Below are 14,084 nucleotides of genomic sequence, written 5' to 3' on the forward strand. Positions count from 1 at the left end.
GTTTAGTAACACTTTGAAAGCCTCAGTGGCGGCACGGGCTCGCCTCAAGGGCGTTCAATCCTGTCACAGCTCTGCCACACCCCTTACTAAACCCTTCCCACAGTTTTAGAGCCTCATGGACAAAATACAAATCTCAAATCGCCTTCAAAACACTTTATTGAGAGGCAAATAGCATGGCAAATGTAGACCGAATTAAAAAAAAAAAACAAAAAAAACAACAACACAAAACAAACAAAAAAATACCCAAACAAACAAAAAAATCCCTTATGTCATAGATTGTGATCAATGGTTTGCTCTGCTCATGGAACCAGTGTCTCCAGTGAGCATGGGGATGTCCGTATGTCCATGGGACATCGCTGTCTGTTCTGCTACAGAAAACATCCCCCATTCTTGCAGTTTCCATTGTCTTCAGCAAAAAATAAATCTAAAATAAAATTACTGTACAGATGGAGAAACCAGCATTGTAATCTGAAAGAGACAAATAACTCCCATGAATATTTCAGCTCGTCACCAGAGGACACAATAAGGCACACATTTAGATCTAAATACTAAAATTCATTACTGTCGTATTGATTCTTATTAGGCACCTGGGATGAGAAACTGATCTTGCAGGAGGAAAAGCCACTAAAATTGACCTGCGAGATTGGATTGTGTCATTTTTCATTACCACTTTTGCTAGGCATATTTAGCCATTATTTATTTTTATTTTTATTTCTTTTAAATCTAATATAGCTTTTATTCAGAAAATAACTCTAATTTCCACATACACACTTGTGGCTCACAGAGCCCTGGCCTCTGCATGTTTATTAGCCTTTTCCTGGACTTGCTCCACAGAATTATCCAACAGAATTCAAATGTCATCTGCTGCTGGCAGCACTCCCAGCTACCAGGAAGCAAACCCTCAAACTATCCCACACAAGTAATGCAGTCCATAGGGATGGCTCAGGCTCCGAGTCCGCCCTGCCCAGAGCCTACAAAGATGTCCCCACGCTCACGGCTGCTGCTCTGAAACACTGTTGCATCAAGGGGAAAAAAAAAATCCAACTTCCTTTTTACATTAAAATGAAAGAAAACCAGGAATATAACTGTTTATTGCTTAAGTTTTATTTGTGCAGAATAAATTGAAATAAATGCTTTGGGGTTTTGTAAGTGATTGAGGGGGGGGAAAATCCTTAACATGACCTCTGGGACTGATTATTTATTTAAATGTGTGTTTCTTGGCGAAGAAACATAACACATCTCTGTTCCTCAGAGTCTTTTCAGTTTTTGTGTCTATACTTAAAACTTACAACTGAAACAAAGTTCATAAATGGTATCTATATATACACCCCATTTGGCAAAATTGGTCTGTTAAACCCTTTTTCACTCAACCACAGTGATGGGGAAAAGTTTCAAGATGTCTGTGGTGATTACAGAAAAAAAGTTTTGATTGGATTCTTACCTTACTTAGTGACTCTTTGTTGTTACTGTTGTTCCATTGTGAGCAGGGATAATAGGTGCAGGAAAATCAAGTTCGGGGGCATCAAAAAAGTATGCCTACAGTATTATTACAGAAGAGAAAAAGACTGTTTAGAGAGAAACAAATAGTGCTGTGTCATCCCAGCCCTTTCTTTCCACACCCACTGTTCACAAGGTACAAACACAGCACTGAAATGACACATTTGGATCTTTTTCTGTTTTTATCAAAGTAGAAAGTCAATTAAAATGGTGCTCTAAACTGTACTTTTAAATATAACCATTAGCAGCCAAGGCCTTTGAAAAAGACCTGTACTGGAAAGGATTTGATTGCACATCTAAGAACAGATGTGTTTTGCTGTCATCCCCGTGCACACTGTGGGGAATCAAATCTATATAATCTGGAAGCTAGGGGAAACAGAAACAAAGCCTGGATGATACCTTTCTACCCACTGCACTGAAGAGACAAATAATTTAAGTATTCACAATTGTGTATTTCAGTGGCATCAGGGTCTTCTGTTTTGTAACACACTAAGGTTTGTGTATGAAAACATAAACCTGCTAAAAAACTCATAAGCACACACTTTATACTGAACATTTAATCATTTTAAAGGACTAAGCATAGTATTCTTTGAAATAAACTGCAACTGGATAGTATAGAGATTAATGCTTTGCATTAAATTATGATGAATCCCAGGTAAATTCAAAACTGTTTTGTGAGAGTTGGACTTGATTATCCTGATGGGTCCCTTCCAACTTGAGATATTCTAGCATTCTGTAATTGATTATTGAATTTATTACCAGCACTGTCAGGGTCAGATTGGCATCACTTTTTGCTACGTTTAAAATAATTGGAGTTTTTACTTTGGAGGTTTTTCACAAGTACTATAATCAAAGGTTTTCCACCAGCCAGCCAACCCCTCCTTCCCTGTACCAGAACATGTCACCAGTCCCAGGAAATAACAATTTAGGGAAAAGGAAGGCAATGTCCTACCAAACAGCCAACAGCCAGCAGGGCATGGAGCAGAAGGATGGTGCCCACGGTGGCCAGTGCAATCCTCCGGTTGTCATCTCGGACAGCGGGCCAGAAGGTCATCACCAAAACAGACCCTGACAGGCACAGGGAGAACACCACCAGCACCCAGCGCACCACTTTCTGTGGAATGATCCACAAAATCTGCAAAAGGGAGGAAAAGGATTGTCCAAGAGGCTGCGTGAAATAGGGATTCATTTATTTAAAGCACTGTTCTGTGACATTTCATCACTTTCAGCCATTTTGTGCACAAATTAACTCACGCCTTATCTGACATTTCTTTATTTGAGAAAAGAATAACAGCAGTGATGAGCTTTACTCCCAGACATGACAAGAGTGTGTCCCCTGAGTTAAGGCACTCCCACCAAGGCCTTTCCCTTGCCAGAGTGGCCCAGAACAGTCCCTGCCAGGGAAACTTGTCCTTGGAGCCATCCTGCACACTGATGTCTGTTCCCTGGGGACGCACACATCCCAATTCCTGAGGCTGCCTCGGGCTGTCTGCCAGGCTCACCAGCAGCATCTTACTTGAATTTGTTGCCTCTGGGGCAATGACCTGTTCTGGGCTTTTCCAGCATGCACAAGACATCTTTACACTAAATAAACTTCAACAAAAAGAGCAGAGGACTTGCCCAGTCCCCAAGATTTTGACTAATATCAACAATATAATAAAAACCAACAAATTTTCTCAACCAGGACATGTAAGGGAGCACTCTAGCCATACTTACCGCTGTGGGAATGTAAATGAAGAGGGAGTAGCCATATACACACACTATCTCCAGGAACGAGTAGGAGACAATGTTCATAACCTTGCTGTTCCTCCACATCAGGAATCCCCAGAGAGCAAGGGGAACAAGCCAAGCATATGCATAAATCGTTGTTGCTGCTATGGACACTGGAAATACAACAAAAGGTTTAATGTCCTGCTTAGAATCCAGACAGAATCAAAGATGTAGAAGCATTCAGCCTGAAAACTAGAAACATACCTGTGAAGTTACTTTCAAAACAAAGTCTGAATTATTAATAAACAAAGAACTTTGCATTTACATCTAGTTTACACCCACTACTTTGCCAGCACTTGAACTTAGTTTAAAAGTAAAACTTGAAAAAGTATTCCCTTCGTATTTTCAATTTATTACTCCTGTGTACGAAATGCTGTCAGTTACAGAGCTATGGAGGAAAGAAAAGCTTATTTAAAAACAGAAATTCAGCTACTAACAGCTAGTGTCAAATCTGAAATTATTCAAGTGACTGCATTCCCTAGTGGCAATGTTCTTCCAAGTACACTATGGATTTTGGAAACAAACAGAAGCTCTGTTCCTTTTCAGGGACAGCAGCCTTCTTTGTAATACAAAGACAGATATAGACAAACTGCCTCCTCACTCTTGAGTTCTTTGGGGCACAGATCAGTTGAGCACCTTTAGCTTATTTTTGAGTTTACCAGACAGTAACAATTTCCAGCCTTCAGTAGGTGATATGGGTAATTAATTTAGTAATTTTCTGCCTGAGGTCTGCAGGTTCCTAGGAGGCCACAGATCCAGAGAGGCACCTACAAAAGCACCACTGTAGCCACTGCTGGGCTTTCACTCTGTACAAGGGGACATCCACTAAGGCTAGAAAATAACTGCTCTAATTACTCCTGCTTGCTCTACTAAAACCCTGTACTAATTTATGCCAGTCACAGCCCACTTAAGGACTTGTTTCACATCTCTAAAAATTTAAAGACAGCAATAAATCAAAAGACTCTGCTAAATCAAAGCTGGGACCTGTTTACTTCATTGGCACATAAAAAAACAAAACCAAAACCAAACATCCAAAACCAAAAATCCAAACCCACAAACGACCACTTACAAACCTTTTCTGAACTCGGGCACATAGTGGTATGTGGGTTTGCCCAGATGGATGAAGAAATTCGAGAGATTGCCACTAACAGCAATGGTGAAGACGAGTGTGGCACATATCCAAAACGGACCTGAAAAGGGAACAAGTTCAATAATACCTCTTCTGCCCTCTTGCTTTTCAAGGCTAGCAAGTAAAAAGAAATACAAACTCGAAATATTTAGTACAGAAGATAACACCTCATACGTACCATAAAGGTCAGGATTGCTGCGGATGTACAGCCTTACAAAGTTCTTCCCTGGCACTGGGAACACTGAGCCTTTGATTCTGTCCAGGACCTATAAAACATACAGACTTGTCTGACTAAAAATACAAGAAAGAAAAAAACCTCAATGGCTAAGGCATAGTTCAGACAAGTTCTCCTCTGGAACAGTGTATTAACCTGGTACGTGTCCACATCGAAGAAGGTCTGGTAGTACTCAAACGTCCAGAAAGGGGCACTTTTCTTCTGTCCTGCAAGCAGCTGTATGGTGGGAAAGGCAACATGGAAAATGTTACAAGCAAGCAATTTATGCATTACTAGCTCATTTACACAGTAGTTACATGACTTCTGTACCCAAACAAAACCCACATTTAACAGGGTGGTGCTTCCTAGGAATTATTTAATGGTTTCCCTTTCCCTATTTAATACTTGTCAGCAACTAGTCTTATCTCCCTGCAAGCAGAATCTGGCCTGGGGTTCTAAAGAACAGCCTGATGCCACCTCCTGCTACATCATTTGTAACACATGCCTTAATCAGCATCACAAGGGACCTTGAAGCTCATTTCATTTCAACCCCCTGCATGGGCTGGGACATCTTCCACTAGACCAGGTTGCTCCAAGCCCCGTCCAACCTGGCTTTGAACACTTCCAGAGATGGGGCAGCCACAGCTTCTCTGAGCAACCTGTGCCAAGAACTCACCACCCTCCCAGGGAAAAATTTCTTTCTAGTATCTAATCTAAACCTATTGCCAGTTTGAATCCATTCTCCCTTGTCCTGTCACTACGTGTTCTTGTAAAAAGTCCCTCTCCATCCCTCTTGCAGGACTGAGCATTACCTCTGTTTTATCGGAGTCGTCGGTCCCCAGTAACTCATCATCCTCTTCCCTCCCTGGCTCCTGCTGGCGGCTGTGCTGGTTCTTGGGGATTTCGACTGGCTCATCAATGCTTATGGTGGTGGCATCAGGATTTGCTGCAAGCAAATTAGCTGCATCGTCAAATTCTGCAAACAAGTACATTACAAGACAGGCGATGATCGATCAAGATACTAAAATTTCTGTTCTCGTGGCTCAAAACCCCACATTAGGACCCTGAGACAGGATAATCACTAGCTTAGGGCATGTCAGATATGATCTGTTTCTCAGAGCCCAAACTGATACAGATCAAGCTGAACATTTACTTAGTCAATGAAGTGTGAGGCTGCCTTTCCTGCCAATCTGCCTGCAGGATGACACACTGGCACCACCGGAGCCTTCCTTCCCTCCCTGCCATCAGCTCCCTGCAAGGGCAGGGGGAAGCTGCGTGATTTTAATATTCTCCAAAAACTGACATGAATTTTTCTATCAACAGTTAAGGAAGTCCAAAACCACGGCCCTTCCCAGGTTACAGAGTGCTCTACCCGTTTCCAGCTTTCACTTTTTACCACGAAGGATATCTATCAGTCAGTGATTCCAGTCAACCCCGTTACAATTTTTAGCTCGCCAGCAGCACAATTCCACCCAAGAAAATTCACCACCTGCAAAACTCCCAAGGGCGCTTCTACTCAGAGAACGCCCAGAACCGCTCCCAAAGCCTCCAGCGCCAGGCGGCTCCCCCAGCCGGGCCCCAACCCCGCGCCCGCACCTGCGACACCGCCTTTACCTTGGAATTTGAGGTCGTCCGCCGCCGCCATTCATCCGCCTGCGTGGGGATCCGCTCCCCGGGGCTCGACCCTCCTGCAAGGGCACAGGGGCAGCGCTGGGCCGGGCGAGTCCCGCGCCCTGCCCTGTGCCAACGCCGTTGTCACCGCGGCCGCGCCCCCACGCTGCTCCCGCCCGCCCATGTCCCCCGCGCCCCCCGGCCCGGGGCACCCCCACACCGGGTCACCCCCGCAGCCCCACACCGGGGCAGCCCTGGCATCCCCCACGCCCCCCGGCCGGGGCACCCCCGCACCTCCGCCAGACCCCGCACCAGCCCCGCTCCGCGCCCTTAAAGGCGCCGCGGCCGCCGCGCCGCGCCGGCCAATCAGCGGCCCCGCCGGGCCCCTCCGCGCCCCCGCCCCTCGGAGCGCAACCGCCCCGTCGCGGCCGCGCCCGGCGCCGGCCAATCAGAACCCGCACGGCGCTTCCGGGTGCGCCTCCGGCCGCCCCCTTAAAGGGCCCGCGCGTGGCGGCGTCTGCTGAGTCCGTGAGCTCGTACACGGGCTGTGTGTAATCAGATGTTTGTTCAGTCTGTTACAAGTGGACATCACATACTGGGATAATTTACATTTTTATCATAGAATCACAGAGTGGTTTGCATGGGAAGGGATCTTAAAACTCATCCAGTTGCAAATTTGCAAATCCTCTGCCATGGGCAGGGACACCTTCCACTAGACCAGGTTGCTCCAAGCCCCGTCCAGCCTGGCCTTGAACACTTCCAGGGATGGGGCAGCCACAGCTGCTCGGGGCAACCTGTGCCAGGGCCTCACCACCCTCACAGGGAAGAATTTTTTCCTAATATCTAGTCTAAACCTGCTGTCAGGGGGAAGCCATTTTCCCTTGTCCTGTCACTCCAGGCAGTAAACAGGCTCTCTCCATCTTTCTTGTAGGCTCCTTCAGATACTGGAAGGCCTCAATTATGTCACCTTGAAGCCTTCTTTTCTCCAGGTTCAACAATCCCAGTTCTCTCAGCCTTTCCTTATAGCAGAGGTGCACCATCCCTCTCATCACCTTGGTGGCTTCTTCTGGACTCACTACAACAGCTCCATGTCTTTCCTGAGCTGGGGACCCCAGAACTGGATATTATATATATGGGGATATATCTACTTTTTTTTATCCTTCAAGCCCCAAAGTGTCAAACCCTGGTGTGTGGCGAAGCCCTGGAGCAGGCAGAGCAGGGGGAACTGTTTGCACAGCACCTGCATCACCTCAAGGCCATGAGCATCAGAATCTTAGTCTTTAGTCCGGAATTCAAGGAGAACATCAATGCCTTTCAGTAGTGAAATATGCTACATATTTGTCAATAAACCTCACCCCTCTGCAGTGAGCACAACACATCCACCCTTTGCTGCAAATGATGCCTTTGGTGCATCATTTGGAGGGAGCGCTGCTGGTGGGCTCCTCCCTCATGCAGAGGCTGAAGTGCAGAGAGTGTGCAAGGGAAGGCAGAAATTCAACTAAACACGTGAACATTTTCCTCCCCCTCCACCTTTGCCCCCATCTCTGCTGTGTTCCCATCGGGAGCAGCCAGATCTTCTCCAACACAATGTTCAGCATCAAGGTGTTCCTACAGAAAACCCTGATTCTTCTGCAGGTTACTCTGTCTGTTGTTGTTGGCAAAACACTGATGATACTGTTTCCCAATGCCATGAAAAGATACATCCTAAAACTGGGCGAAAAGAGCAGAATGAACAAGAATCCAAAGTTCAGCTATGAAAACTGGGGTCCGACTTTTTTCAGCTTCAAGTATTTGCTCTTTGTGCTGAAGGTGAAGTGGAGGAGGCTGGAAGATGAAGCCTTCGAGGGACACCCTGCTCCCAACACACCGGTGGTGACCCTCAGTGGAGAAGTTCGTCACCTCTTGGATTTCATGGGAGGTCAGTAATTGAGCCATGTCAGATGGGTTTGCTATGCTGAGACCATAAATGAGGGATGCTGAGGGAACAGGGACAGGCATCTGGCACCAGAACCTTTTGGTACTTGTGAACCTTTTGCAAGAGCTGGCTTTGCCTGGAAACACCTTTTACTGAAAACCAAGATAATAATTTGTTTTAGGGAGAGAAGGCCCAGAACTGAACCATGAGCAGTGATTCAGGAGTGTTGGCTGTTGTTCCCTGTTGGTACAGAAGATCCCACACCAGCTCCCTCAGCCAGTCTAAACCCTAGAAAGCACAGGGTGGGTTTTTCCAGATCCAAGGTGGCTGGAAATAAAAGCAGAAGTAGCTGCTTTGTACTTTGTCCACTGCCTCCCACTGAGATCTCTGTAGAATGTGGAATTAATCATTAAGCTGCAGCCTCCATCCCCATGGGAGGGATTACATCCTTCTCTCTCTGCTTTTCTAATTATATACAGATATTTATGTAGAAAATGAGATGCAAGTTTGGAAAGGAATACACAGCATCTACAGGAAGGTACACTTCTATTAAATTCTTCAGGATGTGAATCTATGTTAGCAGCCACTTTTGAAGTTAAACCCAGCCAGAAGGAAGGTCTTGAACAAATTTCATGTAATTTAGCATAACCAGACTAAAAGAGCTGCTTAAAAATCCTGCAAGTTCTCTTAAATCAAGGACTTGCAAACAGATGCCAACACCTGTGGCACATACTGTTAATTTGTAAGCAACTGCAGACACTTTTGCAAGTGGCTGGTGTAACATTAGTTTAATAAATAATATATAACCAGGGTTCTGTTTGGACAGGAAATTACAGAAATACATGGAAAGCATTAAAGCTTGTGATGCATCACTGAAAAGTCTGCAGCTTCACCTCAGCTCAGCTTGAACTGACACCTCTGAAAAAAATCAGGACATGTCCAACAGGTCCAGGAAAAGGCACTAGGGCACTGTGCTTCATGGCCATCCTGAACCACTATCCTTGGAAAACCTTGCAGATGGGCCATGTTTAGTATTGCAGTTGCTCTGTACTAAGGATCCCAGGGAGGCTGTGCTACACGCTCTATGCCAGTTCCCCATCCCAAAACATCGGTAACTTGAGAATTGACTCTTGTGATGAGGAAAAGAGAAGCTGGAAAGGGTCCCCTCAGTTGAACTCGTTGCTGGATGCAGCACAAGTCAGAGCCAAGGAAAAGAAAGCATCTTTATGCCTGTTTTATGTAGATGTAGACGTTGTGCTGCTGATTTTAATGACCAAAGGAGGTTATGGGATAAGTGTTGTCCAGGAATCTCTGTGTATGCATTTAATTCTGCCTTCCTCCCTTCCTGATTTAACCACAAAATGTCCTTTTTTTTTTTCCCCCCAGATAACCGTCCTTTAATCCTGAATTTTGGAAGTTGCACCTGACCTTCATTTATGCTAAAATTTGATGAGTTCAACAAGCTCATCAAAGATTTTGGCTCAGTAGCAGATTTCCTTATCATCTACATTGAGGAAGCTCATGCAGTAGGTACAGCACAAACGGCACAGCTGATGCCAAAAGCAGCTTCATATGTGTCATTCCCTTTAGGAAGAAAATGTGTTAGAGCAAAGGAGGGAGCTTCAAATGGGAAAAATACCTTTCTCAAATCAAAAGTGGCACCACCACATCTCAGGCACGACTTTGTGTCTGTAATTCTCCAAAGATTCTACTCACACACTTTACACAGAGTTACTCCTGCTGAACACTCAGCTCTGTGAAGGTGAAGGACATAGTTAACACCTTTACAAAACTTCCTCTCAGTGCTAGTACAGCTCCTTTTAGAAAGTGGAAGAAAAGACATTTCGTAGAACGAAGGTTAGGTGTGCAATGCCAGCATGTTATATGTTTTAAAAAAAAGAAGATTCATTTTTAACATGTCTCAAGAACAGGATGCAGACTCCAACAGGATATATGTTCCCCACTTTGTATCTTTCCAGGGTTGATTTATGTGGGAAAATTTCACCTAAAAATATAAAAAATATTTCTGAATCCAGGGCAAGGGTAAAAGAGAGTTTGCTGAAATTAAAGAAAAAGAAATAAATCTTAGGACCACTTATTTGAAAAGCTCTAGTGATCCCATACTCTGAGGTGGGCTTTCATTTCATGGCAAGCTTTCGTGTTAGAAGTAAACTGCAGGATTTTTTAACCCAGTTTTGGGATATGACACACACGCAGTACATCTCTGCCTTGCACCCATTCAAAGTGCTCTTTGCTAAATCCCTTTCTCATTTGTTTTAGATGGATGGGCTTTTAAAAACAACGTTGTTATTAAAAATCACAGAAGCCTTGAAGATCGAAAAATTGCAGCACAATTTCTTCAGAAAAATAATCCTTTATGTCCAGTGGTTTTAGACACTATGGAAAACCTGAGCAGCTCAAAATACGCTGCGCTGCCAGAACGACTGTATCTGCTTCAAGGAGGGAAAGTTATCTACAAGGTAAAAAGTATCAGTAATAATGAGCACAATATGCTAAGATTTTTAAATTCCAAAATAATTTGAGACCGCCTTACATTTATTTAATTCAGTTTGAGAGCTAAAAATTTCACGATTCACTGTAACTATGGAGAGAAATAAAGATCCATCAAAACTACCCTGGGCCTTTAAAATGTACATATTTGATGTACACCTCAGTCTTGCTCAAATATTTATCTTTTGGCTCACTAGTAACCCTAGGTACATCTAAGCTGAGAGATCCAGGAACACTTTCCAGCTCCAGGATGCAGACATTGGCACTGTCCCAGTGACACAGCAGGGTGCAACCTGTGCATACACCATCTCCCAGCGATGGCTGCAGGGCAAAGGGAGCCCAAGCACACCTGCCCACAGTTCTGGTGCAGCTGCTGTGCTCCAAAGGACTTCTGCTCTGTCTGCTTGAATATCACTGTGTCATTTTATTGCCTTTGCAGGGAGGATTTGGGCCTTGGAATTACCACCCCCAGGAAATACGTGCCATCCTGGAAAAGCTGAAATAGAAAAAGAAGAGGATTCAGAGTAAAGGCTGGATAAAGAAGTTCAAGAACAATTTCTCACAGACATAACTGTAAAGAAAAAAAAGAATTTAAAAATAACAAGAGATAACAAGAAAAGGAATATTTTATGTGCATCTAAAGAGCCATCAGTAATGGGGTTCATTATGTGTTTGTCCAGAGGCTTTCAAGTGTCATCATTACAACCCCAACTACTGCTCTGTAGTATCTTACTCCACTTATACCACAAGCAGTAATGTGGTAGCTGGGTCCATTGAGCTCTCATACCAACACTTATATTTGTAAGGACTGGAAACCAACATTTACAGGTGTAAGGACTATCCTGCAGGATAAACTTCAGGGGTGCTGACTCCTGCAAGAGTCTTCTGGCATGCAAAGCAACTGATTCAACATTACTAAGGTTCTCTTTCTCTTGTATACATACAACTCTTCCTAAACACACACTTTTACTGACTTCAGGAGGCTTCTGAGCAAGGCAATCTCCATCTCCACTTGTTTCCATGAATATTTGTTATGGCGGCCACAGCATAAAGCACTGACGGCTGTGACCTGATTCTAGAAAATATTTATAGAAACAAGGGATTGATCTACAATTATTAAAAGTCTATCAGAGCACTTCATATGTCTTCACATTATTTCCTTCCCCAGCCTGCCCCTCTCCCCCCCCGGTTATTTCTCAGCATTAGCAGTTTATATTCATCCTTGAGCTGATGAGAAAGTTACCAGTTTATGGACTTTTGAAGGACTTGCTAGACAGTAGGAAGTAGTACCTCCCATTTAAGTACTTAATGCTTTCTTTTCTATTCATAGTGTAAGGGAAACATTTTACAGGAAATTGAGTTTTAATTCATATATTAGGAAAGCCTGATATAAGTATACTAATTTAAATGGACTCAGTTATGCTCAAGTGTTCTAAACTGACAGTTTAGGTTATAAAATAAGAAAGCTGTTATTACAATTAACAAGAGCATGGCATTGTGGTTGGACTTGATCTTAACAGTCTTTTTCAACCTAAATGATTTTATTCTATCCTATTCCATACATTACACCAGCAGGGAATACATACTGCAGCCATACCTTCAAAAAAACACTTTAATACAGGGTTCTAATAATAAACATTCTCTGCAATACAGCTATCAAGATGTCACTTCAGTACAAAAGAATGGAGGTCCAAATTTAAGCTGGACTTAAGCATTTTCTGCTGTGCCCTCTGCCATCACCCGGTGCACTGACACAAAATGATCAAAGGCAGATTTGATGATGAAACGCAAGTAAGTGGCCTGGAACTCAGGAAGCTGCAGAAGGAATAAAAAAATGTTATTGCATTCTCTGTGGTGACAAAACTACCAAACGTTTGCAGAAGTTTGTTAGACAGAAGGATCTAGACACTTCCATGCCTGTCTTCCAATTGCACATAAATCAAGCTCTTTAACAACATCTAGCCAGCTTCAGAGTTTCTTCAGATGACAGCAATTCAAAAAAGCCTCATCACTCCTGAATTCTACAGCCTTTTAAAGGCAACAATTGAAGGAGGGAAGATTGCCACACTTCTGGAAAGGGCCCTCCACATAGTTGGGAGCACTAGGCAGGTGCAATTTCATACCATAATCTACAAAGGAGCAGCTGGGAAATGCAATTTCATACCTTGATCCACAAATTCCTCTCTCTAACACCAACTGAGCAAATAATTGTGAATAAAGATGTTTGTTTTTTTTATAGATTCTCCCCACTTAGTCCAGACATCCCATTTCATGAACCACTACTGATGTACACCATAAATACTCACTGGAAATTCTTCCATTTGGAGCTGTCCTTCTGTGTGCTGCAAATCTAGAAAACATATTTTAAAGCAGATAATGAAGAATAATGTGAAATGCTGTGAAAAGTTTTCACTGGACTCAGAGTTCAAGTGAATTTAAGGACTATGAATTTACACTGCGTATAGAAATAGTTCTTTTTTATTTTTACAAGGTGATTTAAGAGAATAAATACTTTTTTGCAATATCCCAGCGTGTATATATATCCTACTCATTATGCTGGGTTATAAAATGTCACTCAAGAGGCACTAAAAACCCCAAACAATGCAGGAAATGGCACTCTATTATACTATGTAAGCCTGTTTTTAATTTTTGGAACATAAAGTGCACAAGTAGTGCTTTTAGCCCTTATACAGCATTTTATTTTCCAAACAGCTACAGACACCAGCAGTGTTCATAAAATTCACTTAAACATGACTATTACATTAATGTCGAATAAAATAATCATCAAGCTACACTTTACTCAGCAAATAGATGTGGGGTTAAAATAATTGAAAAAGACAAACATTCCCACAAAATCCGTTTCTTCAGAGCCCTACCTTTTTCAATGCACTGTTCAAAACCCACAGGGTCTTTAGATACACTTCTTTCAATCCTTAAGGTCCGCACTAAAACACATATAAATTTGAGATATCAAAACAAGTTCCGATTCCTTATTGATAATGATATTTATTCCATCACTTTTCATCCACAAAGCACTTCAAAAGCACTAACTAATCCATTCTTCCTCTAACCTATGGAGGGTTTGGACGTGACAGATGATTCCTTTGTGAAGTTAAATCTTAATGGATCTGTTAAAAAGTGGCTACTTACAGATCATGACACTACTGTGATATTTTTCATAAAGGCACAGACACACATTTTAATATAGCACATTTTACCTACTGCAAGACACAAAGTCTTACCCAAATAACACTGGATTGCGACTTTGCTGATTTTCACACATTTGGGAAAACCAATAATGAATTCCTGTGGGAACATGCCTGTCGTCGTCCAAAATGTTTCAGAATTCCTGTGAAGACAGCGGGACAAAACCCTCACCTGCACCTTTCCATCTCTAACCATCTTGAAAAAAATTAATCACAGAAAAATATGGAGGG

General features: G+C 43.0%; 3 protein-coding genes across 5 annotated transcripts in view; 1 reads left to right on the forward strand and 2 right to left on the reverse strand.

Moving 5' to 3' along the window:
• Positions 1-138: 138 nt before the first annotated feature.
• On the reverse strand, positions 139-6,577 carry YIPF1 (Yip1 domain family member 1). Of its 2 annotated transcripts, none has more exons than XM_017805750.1 (10): positions 6,516-6,577; positions 6,225-6,298; positions 5,423-5,556; positions 4,767-4,847; positions 4,575-4,662; positions 4,341-4,457; positions 3,214-3,380; positions 2,450-2,632; positions 1,442-1,536; positions 139-468 (listed from the first exon to the last, which is right to left on the reverse strand). In XM_017805750.1, the coding sequence occupies exons 2-9, from the start codon at positions 6,253-6,255 to the stop codon at positions 1,447-1,449; spliced, it is 891 nt and encodes a 296-aa protein (XP_017661239.1). In that variant the 5' UTR covers positions 6,256-6,298; positions 6,516-6,577; the 3' UTR covers positions 139-468; positions 1,442-1,446. The 2 variants fall into 2 exon arrangements, with proteins under 2 accessions (XP_017661239.1, XP_017661238.1); XM_017805749.1 differs by having other exon boundaries at positions 5,423-5,586.
• A 1,155-nt stretch (positions 6,578-7,732) lies between these two features.
• DIO1 (deiodinase, iodothyronine type I) lies at positions 7,733-11,782 on the forward strand. Of its 2 annotated transcripts, none has more exons than XR_001873271.1 (4): positions 7,733-8,139; positions 9,523-9,662; positions 10,417-10,616; positions 11,087-11,782. XR_001873271.1 is itself a non-coding variant. In XM_017805714.1 (4 exons), exons 1-4 carry the CDS (start codon positions 7,809-7,811, stop codon positions 11,150-11,152), a joined length of 741 nt encoding a protein of 246 aa, XP_017661203.1. In that variant the 5' UTR covers positions 7,735-7,808; the 3' UTR covers positions 11,153-11,782. The 2 variants fall into 2 exon arrangements, 1 of the variants encoding a protein (XP_017661203.1); XM_017805714.1 differs by having other exon boundaries at positions 7,735-8,139; positions 9,523-9,666.
• Positions 11,783-12,241: 459 nt separating this feature from the next.
• The window catches only part of HSPB11 (heat shock protein family B (small) member 11), a 2,811-nt gene continuing 968 nt past the window's right edge, over positions 12,242-14,084 (reverse strand). The window contains exons 2-5 of the mRNA XM_017805715.1: positions 13,890-13,996; positions 13,524-13,592; positions 12,954-12,997; positions 12,242-12,462 (exon numbers count right to left, since the gene is read on the reverse strand). Coding sequence (XP_017661204.1) covers positions 12,355-12,462; positions 12,954-12,997; positions 13,524-13,592; positions 13,890-13,996 — 328 coding nt within the window. The 3' untranslated portion in view covers positions 12,242-12,354. The remainder of the gene's footprint in view (positions 12,463-12,953; positions 12,998-13,523; positions 13,593-13,889; positions 13,997-14,084) is intronic.

This window comes from Lepidothrix coronata, unplaced genomic scaffold (genome assembly GCF_001604755.1).
Source record: "Lepidothrix coronata isolate B3197 unplaced genomic scaffold, Lepidothrix_coronata-1.0 Scaffold12, whole genome shotgun sequence".
Lineage (NCBI taxonomy): Eukaryota > Metazoa > Chordata > Aves > Passeriformes > Pipridae > Lepidothrix > Lepidothrix coronata.